General features: G+C 41.6%; 1 protein-coding gene across 1 annotated transcript; it reads right to left on the reverse strand.

Annotated features, from left to right (window-relative positions):
• Positions 1–8,591: 8,591 nt before the first annotated feature.
• Positions 8,592–9,647, reverse strand: GPR148 (G protein-coupled receptor 148). Its single transcript, XM_019503086.1, has one exon. The coding sequence runs from the start codon at positions 9,645–9,647 to the stop codon at positions 8,592–8,594; it is 1,056 nt and encodes a 351-aa protein (XP_019358631.1).
• Between the last annotated feature and the right edge of the window lie 361 nt (positions 9,648–10,008).

A 10,008-nucleotide genomic window follows, 5' to 3' on the forward strand; every position in this document is an offset into this window, starting at 1 on the left:
ACCCGGAGCCGGGGCTGGCCGCTGTGTGCCGAGCAAAATGGCCTCACGTGCCACACTTGGCACGTGGGCCAGGGGTTGCCAACCCCTGGTCTAATCAAAGATATCAGGTTTACCCAAAGAACCTTGTCTGCCTTTTCCAAAGGAAGGAATGCAGGGACATTACCATCTAAGCTGTTGATTACCTTCAAAAATCCATAAGTGGACACTGTCCAATCTGCCTTACACAGCATTAGCTAGCAAACCACATGTTGGCTACACAGTCTGTGCTGTGGGAGAGAGGAAGGAGGGATCTCTGCTTAAGTGGCAAGTGGTGAGGGGTGGGAGGGCGCAGGGAACCAGCAGACCCTGCTGTGCCTGTAAGTCTTTGCTGGAGCTGCAGCCAGGGAGTGGACAGGAGGGGCCAGCTCTGCTGTGGTACAGAGAGCCCTGCCCAGGCCAGAGACCACGCCAGGATGCTGGGGGTGTCTGGTTTAGTTTAAACCAGCAAAGGGTCTGGGGCAGACATTGCATAAACTGGTTTGACCCAAATCAGTTAAGTCTGATACTACATTCAGCCAGGTTTATCTCAAACCAATTTCAGCCATTTTCAAACTGGTTTATGTGCACTGAACATCTGTTCTGTTACAGGTTTAAACCAGTTTCTGATCACTTAAACCAGTTTATGTGTAATGTCTGTTCCTAGCCCAGGTGCCTATGCTCCCTCTATTTTTCTTCTCTTCTCTTCCTTCCTTCTTTTTCCCTTTTCCCCAGGTTGTGGGGTGACTTGGCTCCCTGCTTGTCACCAGAGAATTGTCTCTGTGTTGTAAAATCTGACCACCCAGGGACTTCCAGTTTGGGATCCTCCTTTTCCCAGAGTGAAGGCCTCCTCTCCTCAGCAAGCAGAAGCAGAGTCTTTTAGGTGAGGGTAGCACAGCCTTGGCCTGTGACACTGCTGAGTTGTGAAGTCTGCACAAGGGGAAGCAATGTCATGTGCGCCAGTAGAACTAATGCATTCGACACTTCATTACCACAATCTTTCCCCACAATAAGTCCATTAGGAGTCTTTATTTTCCCTCCTCATCTCCTCTAGACTACCCTTTCTCCAATTCCCAGCCTCTCCCACTATTTTCACCCTACTACCTTCCTACTCTTTCTGCTCCAATGCCTCTCTGCTCTTCAGCCCCTTCCTTTCTCCACTGCTTCAGTGTGCTCCTTTCCCTTTTCATCCCTTCCTCCCACACCTCTCCTGTTTCCTGTGCCAGGCTTGGAGCTCTGTGAGGTGAGGAGGCAGCAGCACTACGAGAACAGTACTGTGCTGCAGATGACAAATGCCAGAAGCTGTCAGCCCTTCAGTTATATAGCTCAGCATCAAGTGAACGGGCCACCTCCATAGGCCCCTTCCAACCAAAGACATGGTCAGCCAGTTAGGAGTCCATTTTGGCAAGCTCAAGTGGCCTACTTTTTGTACAAGGAGTAGGCATATCTGTACTCCAACAGCCCCAGTTACGCTTGCCTTGCACGTGCTAAATGCTGGAAAAACACAAGGTAGTCACTCTGCTCGGTGCACACTACTAGGAAAAATGGCCTGACCAAAGAGCACCTACCTGACAATTTTTTGGTACTCAGTGTGTGTGGAACAGGAGCAAGTGGGCAGGGCAGGGCAGGGCAGGGCAGATGGGTCTGTATATTAAGATATGAGGTCTATTTTACAAGGTCACTTTGAACGTAGCTGGGAACCTGTACAGCTGTCACTAGCCCAAGCTGAATGGCACCCACTTCTTTCCAAGGGTGGGTACACAAGGACTTGTTTGACAACAGACACACAAGATTATTACTGCTAGCTCTTAAAAAAAAGATGAGACAAGAACTCCTGGCTTTTCAGTCATTGCTTCTTCCTTCAGGACAAAGACCTATTAGCTGCAATGCAGAAACTTCCTTGTGTTCCCTTACAACCCCCAGAATCCTCCACTGTTTTTGCTCACAGCATCATCCATGATGAAAGACAAAGGAATACTGTAGCTGAGTTCAGACCACCGCTCTTCTTTTTTCCTATCTCCTTGCTGTAAAGTCTTCCTCGAGGGGATTTTTTTTCTATTTTTGCTTGTAGGGAGAAAACTTCCAAGCACCCCTGCCTGGATGTGCAGCCTCTAGCTTTTCCTGCTAGTAAGGAGCATGCACCCCAATCAGGTCATACCACCATCAGCCTGAAAGGCCAGGGCTGTGAAGTTTTGTTTAGTCCACATTGTACCATGTTGGCAGCAAAATCAATATGTTGTCATTGAACAAATAAGCCAGTTGTTCAGATAAAAAATCTGTCAAAGACTAATTCATTTCTTACTATACTTAGTAGAAAAAAAAAATAAATTAAACTATTTTCAGCAACCTACAGCCTATTTCTTTAATGACTCTTCAATTCTTTGCTGGTGGGACAATGGACAGGTTACTATGGGGGAAAATCCCCATAGTAATGTGTCTCCTGCCTGGATATGGTTTATGATCTTGCTAGTAAGCCTACCTCTGTGTGTCAATATAACATTATTTACCCATATAGCCATGGCTTACTGAAATGGATTGACCAAAAGCTATTTAGCCTCTAAGTGAGTCAGTTTGATTCCTCATGCTGTTGGGGAAACTGAACTATTTTACAAAGGATTAAAGGTGGTGCTATTTACTTTTTTCTTTCCCACTAATGGACCACATTTTTATTATTGTCTTGAAACATTTATTAAATGTTCCAGGAAAGAGTTGTCTGCAATGATATAGTAAGTGACCCTTTCAATGTATTGCAACTTCTTTTTCAGTAATGGCAGTTTTGGGGCTCAATTCTACCCCCAGTGAAGCACTGAAAGAGAAGTTTGTTTAGACTTCAGGAGATGCAGACTCATAAAAGTAGTATTTCTGCATGCATACATTATGTTGAGGAGCACAAATACTTATCTCTAGCTGAAAATCTCATGCATCTTGCTAGTTTAGAAAGCTGTAGGAGTTTATTATGTGTGCAGAAAATAGGCAGTAAGATACAAATATTTTTTTTTGCATTTTTATACTGACAGAGTCCCCCAGTACATACACCACATTAGCACTGACAGTCAGTGGGTGCATCTACATGTGTAATTAGCATGGAGCAATAAATTCTGGTTCATATCATGCTGGAGTTTATTGCTCCCAGGTGCCATGTTTGAATGTGCACCCAGGACTGCAGCATGTTGAGACAGGTTGGAGCAGCCCCAGCTGGCAAGGGGCCCAGGAGATCAGCCTGGCTTAACATCCTGCAGAGGGTGCTCCAGTGCCGGGCAGGCAGCCCCATACTGAAGCATCCTCATGCCCCAGCTAGCTCTGTCAGCATCTACTCATGCGTTGCTGTGTACTAAAGAACTCCACTGCAGGATAGTATTTGTATTTAAAAAGCAACTAATCTGTGGTGGAGTTCATTAGTTTTCTGCAGCCTAATAGGGCTGCACATGTAGACATTGAGACTTTACTGCAGAGCTAATTAGGCAACTCTAGAGTAGATGTCTTATGTAGATGTGCCCACTGTTACTAACTTACCTCTCAGGTTGGCATCAGTAGGGACTCTGTAGAAGTGTGGTTCCTCTGAAAAGTGCTGCTGTGGAGTTGAGTGTAGACTGGTGTTAGGAGCCTGCAGAGAGTTTGAGAGGCATGAGGCCTCCTTCTCTGCAAAGAGTTAAGGTCTGTGACTTTACCCTTGAGACCTGAGTGAATTCCTCCACAGATGCTGTTCTCAGCACTGTCAAACACAAGTGTTTAAAATAATCAATCAAGACTGTCCAAAAATGATAGAATTGGCTAAAAATATTTGAAAAATAATCCATTTGGAGTTCTTGTTATTTACCTTCTGGCATTTGCACCTGCTGTGTTCACATGTCCGACCTTCTTTCTGCAACTATAAGCACTAGAAACTTATGTTTTAAAAAATGAAAACTGTGATCATATAATAGTTTGGGCCTTGGACTTCAAGAACATGAAAATGGAGGCTGAGAAGGGCACATGGGAAGTGTCAGCACTGTGATTTCCAAAGGAAACTAACTCCATGAGGGGAAAATTTCAGTTTCTTCTTCTAAGCACTGATTCCTTCACCCAATCTCTTCCTGACCCATGCACACATAGGGAATGATCAGGACCACAGATCTTTCCTAAAGGATTCAGATGTGTTTTATAGCAAAAAAGTGGTCACCTTGAGTTTTGGAAAGAAAGTGCTGGCACTCCCAAAATCAAGAGATCTGATTAGAGAATATCTACTACTGTTAGGGAATTGGAGCACTTCTGATGTTATAACATAGGGCAGGGCTGTCAAACATATGGGCCATGATTCAGCCTATGGAACTAAATGCTGGGAGTTTGGTGGACTATCAGAAGTTGGGGTATGTGTGGCTGCTGCAGAATCTAGGCTCCCTGGACCTCAATGGACATGGCCATCAGTGGCAGCCTCCAGACACATGCTGCCTGAATGTGGTTCCATGTTGCTGCCAGGCCCTGCACACACTGCAGTTGCTACTGGCACATAGATATGGGCCCAGAGGAGCCTCTGAATCTGGATCCATTCCAGGGCCCAGAATGAATTTGACACCCCCCAACATAGGACATATTATCCTAATGATTCTATGGAGTAAAGCAAGGCAAAAGTGAATTTAGACAAACGTTGCAAATGCCAGCTCCCTTGCCAGCTACTAAATATTCCCTTGCAAAACAGACAATGGATGCAATAGGAACAGAGACATGTACTAAATAAATTAGGAAAACTGCAGGTGGCTAATTAGTTTTACAGAATAATTAGTAAAATATTATGAAACATATTTAAAAATACCACTGGACATTTTTAGTCCTGTACGGAGATTATTACTATATGTCATGACTTTGATACTGATCTAATCAAGAGACAGAATTCTAAATATAGACTGAATTATTTTTTTTCAAATGCTCCATGGCACAAGTTTAACTTCTACAAATTAATGTCCGGAGTCTCCAGAGTCTCCAGATTATATTATATAAAACAACAGACAGCTGTAGTGTTAATCTAGAAAGAATATTTCTGAATAAAAAGTATTCAGTTATATTGTAAATATGTTCTAGGCACACTGTCTCATTTCTCATGTTAGACATGCATGCATCTAAACAGGCGCTCTTAGAAAAACTAATCCAAATGAACTAAAGGTATGGATTTAACATGGATTAGAAAGAATGGGTTAAAGCTCTGTGTGGACAATTTCCTTCAAAATTAAAGTGACTGTAATTCAGTTTAGCCTAATTAATTTCCAAATTAAATTAAGGTGAACCAAACTGAGGTCACTTTTATCCTAAAGGAAAACTTCTATGCAGGAGTTTAATGTGGTTTATGTTAAACATTAATTCAGATTAATTTTCCTGAGTGTGCTCATGTGGACACACCCTACATTATATACAGAAAAACAAAATGATTTGAGTCAATACACTAATGAGGAACAGGTAAGACTGGCTTTTTTCAAACTCAAACAATAGTAGAGACACTGAGTAGCAGAGGTACATCAAAGGTAGAATAAATTGTTAAAATACTCTTCAGATTACCCAAATTGGTGAAAACCTAGTTCCACTGACCTAGAATTTGTCTTCATTCTAAAGTCACCTTCCCCAACAATTGCAAAATAAAACAAAGAGCCAACAAAAATAAACAGGATATCTGCTGCTAATAACTGGCCTCCCCACCATCAGCTTCTTTGCCAGTTGGTCATCCAGGAAACTTTCTTCTTGGTTCACCTTGTACTCATTACTATAAACTCTTTGGCAAATATTGCAAAGCTGGTGTGGCTTCTTCACCAGAGTCGAGCCCTACTTTTCAGAGAAGGGGCTTGCTATACTCGTTCAACAGATTTTGTTTTCTATAAGAGCATCTCAGAGCAATGCACACAGTCATTGCCCAAATGTCAACAAGCTTGATGATGAACAGGCAGGGGTTACAGAAACACTAGTGTGTGTGCATGTGTGTGTGTTTTTAGTTTAAATTCCATCATCCCCTGTTGTCTATGGTAAGTTACCTTACCTCTCTATTTTAAGTTTCCTCACCTGTATAATAAGGTTAATACCCCTTGGCTTTCTCATCAAAATGCTTTGGGGCACAGAATCTGGCTCCCAAAGTAACAATAGAAACTATGTGGATAGAAGCAATGAGCCTTGTAAGCACAGTGGCAGTAGAGAGTGGTCTTCACGTTCAGTAATGTGGTGTGTGCCGAGTGCCACCCAAGGGGTTAAAAAAAACAGGGGTGAACATACAGGAATAACAGCATTCCTGTGGGGAATCCTCCTTCTGTCTGGGCTACATTTGTAATCCACTGGTGCCATTAAAACTCCCTCTGCCCTGGTTACTCAGTCTTATCACAGGGTAGACCAGCTGGGAAAGTGAGAGGGGAAAAACACTAAGCTACTGGTGCTGCCTATATCAGTCTGAAACATGAACCAATTGTGCAAAATCTGTTTCAAAGTTGTGTTTTTCTTTCTTGTGTCAGCTGGTTGCTTTTCTTTTCTTAAAGGTCTGTCATTTTACCTACAATACATAGCAAAACTCAAGGTATTCCAATAAAAACTAAAAACCCCTCTATAAGGTCTAATGTCCGACTATAAAAATCTTCTAAAAAAGCCAAGTGACTTTGAAGCTAAATAATTTGTTGCCACAGAGAAGAACACTTCATATATACATTGTAGCACCTGTACAGAAAGACCATCCTTTTTAAGCAATCTCAAGGGGTCCTCAATCTTATGGAGGATAACTCTGTTCCACCTTTTGCATATACACACAGCATCAACAATTAGCTTTGCTCCTCTTTCATTTTCTCTTTTGATGGTACCAAACTACAGGTTTACTCCCACCATGCCCAAGGGGTGTTGTTGGGACAGTATTTACATAATCAGCTAAATGATCTAATCAGGAGCTTTTAAATCAAGCATTATTAAACTGCAGATATCCCAAGTCAGTAATAACTGCGTGTAAACCTATCACACTTTACAACAGGAACACAACTATCTTTACCACAATCCTTATTTATTTGCATCGTGAGTAAATCTCAGGCTGTTGCAGAGGAGTCCTCCAGGGACAAAATATTCTCTAGCTATCACTTAGATGCATGAACATTTATGCTGCACATACATTGAGGATTTAGAGAGTCCTTCCTTTCCTATTAATACAGTAAATGCTGGCTAATTCTGATCTATGGGATAATTTACCAGTATGGTTTAATCCACCATTGTTCCAATCTCCCACTGGTCCCTTCCCTCCAACTATCAGCTCCTGATAACTGGTCAATAATAGACAATTTGTCATTATTTGAATTGCCCTTGGTGTGGTGAATTAACCAGAATTTACTGTAGTGAGTGTTAGGAACTTCTGATGCTCACCGAATGCCAATATCTGTCTCACCTGTCCTATACACATTATTGAAGACCTTGGATATATATTAAACTTATAATGTCCATACTAATGTAGTAGTGTGCTAAATGTTTATGTGATGTACAGCTAGGAATAAATTAACCACTGCCAGCATTTATTACATGATTTTTTTTTAATTGAAGTATATTTGAAAACAGGCATTTGTGCTGTAACATAGAATACCTGGGATTTTGGCATACTATCCAGAGGAAATATGAGGCCAGCATTAAAACAAATGATATTGTGTAATACAGTTTATTTACTTGAAAAGAGTTTGGGCATGGATTTTCCTCTCACTGCCTTGTACCTGAGTGTCACCTACATTAAAACACCACCATTATGCTCTCGTTTTCCACTGATGGAAAAAAAATATGTACGTGGACAAGGTGACAAAATAACTTTGTAGATAATGTCAGCTTTTTTACTGGGTTTGATAAATGAAGCTGAAGTTTAAACTTCCGTGTTCTACTGCCAACTTTCATTTGCAACACATTTTTCATATACAGTAGTTATTCAGCTCAGACCTTCTCTGATTAGCTAAAATAAATAAATAAATAAAAGGCATTCTCTCATCAGAAAAAATGCAAGTTTTTGTAAAATTTCTTTAAATGCTTATTGACTACTAGATGCCAATCCAAGATCACTTTATGCAGAGGTTTGGTAAAAAAGCAGAGTTTTGCACGTTGCCACACAAGTGATGATAATGTATTAACATACAGTACATGAGACAGACCCTTAGGAGTTAATTGAAAACAGCACTTTTTCATAACTAAGGTATCCTGATGTGCTTTACAAGGCAGCAAAGCTGCTAGCAATCTTGCAAGAACTTCTTTGGGAGTGAATGTAGTCCATTACATAAACAGCAACAGCTCATATGCAGATACTGCACCATGAGGACCTACAAGAGAGCTCAGGCAATCTACTGCTCCGTGTGACATTGTTTCTTTATTTTCAGCTGAGACACCCACCCAGCCTTGGGCAGCAATACTCAGTATCTTTTCATGGTAACATTAAATCCAAATCTCCAACAGGAAAGCAAGGGCTAACATAATTCGCAGTGCAGAACTTGTATTAAGATGTACACCATTCTAGGCATGATGAGGCTTCCTGACATCCGCAGATACAGTCTGTGACATCTCTGTGTGTTGTGACATAGCTAATACAGGTCCTTTGAACTTGCTGTGGTGTAGGTATTGCCTTATGATTGTGTTACAACAGGCGACACAAGACTGAGGCGCTTCATTCTGAAAATTAATTTAAGGGATGATGATATCTCCCTATATCGCAGCCCATAAAGGTAAGGTGACAGAGCTTTTGGCAGAACCATCAGGACATTGCATATTGTCAGAGACACCCATATTCCTGTCTGGAGTCCAATGACATCATTGATATAAAGCAATGATTCCACAACAAGGGCCAGAAGTGGAGAGAAGTAAAAGAATAGGATTGTGTGGTGCATCAAGAAGGTAATGCTGGCTCGAGAGAAAATGCTCTTCCATATCCCTGACTGTCTTGTTTTATAATACAGGATAATATAACAACAGAGTATTAAAGACAAGCAGAGAAAGAGGGCAGTAACTGAAAGCACATAGCAGAATTTCACAGCGTCATTTCCATGTAGAGTCAGTACCAATATTATTGGAACAGAACATGTTTCCATGGTGCAGGATGCAGGTTTTTGAGTGTACCACAGAACCAGGAAGATGATCCCTGGGAAGACTACAGAAGAGATCCACAATAACAGAATCACTTTTTTTGCTCGTGAATATGGCAAAATAGAAATGTAGCGTAAAGGAAACAAAACAGCCAGGTAAGTGTCCAGGACCATTGCAACAGCTGTGAGCAACCCTCCACAGTAAGTCACTGCCAGCAAAAACAACAGGAGCACACAAGCATACTTGGGAGGCTTGATATTTGCCATGTTGAGAACCACAGACAGGGTATAGAATAGGAGGTAAATCAAATCACAAAGCAAAGTATTTCCCAGCAGCAGATACCTTGTTTCTTGGCGAATGCTGAAGCTAGAGAAAATCACAAACAAGATGGAAGGAATTACCAGGACAGCTGCCACAAGACAGATGACTGGAGGGATCAGGAACATCTTCACGTCTGTGGATGGAGGGTGGTTAGTCCATTCTTGCAACACAAGCAGGGAAGCTTCGTCCAAAAATGAGGAGTTGCTGGAATCTCTCTCCCTAGGGAGGTACAGGGTTGCATTCAGTATCTTTGCAAAAGCACAGGTTGAGGAGTTCATTTCTTTTGGGGTCTGGATGACTGTCTTGAACAAAAGTAGTTCTGTCTTGAATCCAGCTTTGCAAAGGCAGGTGAGGCAGAGGATGAGTCAGGGAAGGCAAGATGCCTTTTGCAGCCAATTTTATGCCATTGTCTCTCAAGAACATTTGAAACCTGTAAACAAATTCTGCAGGAATCAAAGATGCAGCCACAAAAAATTGAATATTTTCTTTTCTTTCTGCAACATGCAATGTTGCCTAAGAAAAAAGAATGAACCTTCACGTACTTTAAAATTCAAATCCCTCAGCAAGCTCTTTGATCAGGAAATGAATGGCTAACTCACTATTAGCAACTTGAGTTTGTTTTCATGGCATTACCACACT

This window comes from Gavialis gangeticus, unplaced genomic scaffold, assembly GCF_001723915.1.
Source record: "Gavialis gangeticus isolate Ggan-Ray unplaced genomic scaffold, GavGan_comp1, whole genome shotgun sequence".
NCBI classification, from domain to species: Eukaryota; Metazoa; Chordata; order Crocodylia; family Gavialidae; genus Gavialis; species Gavialis gangeticus.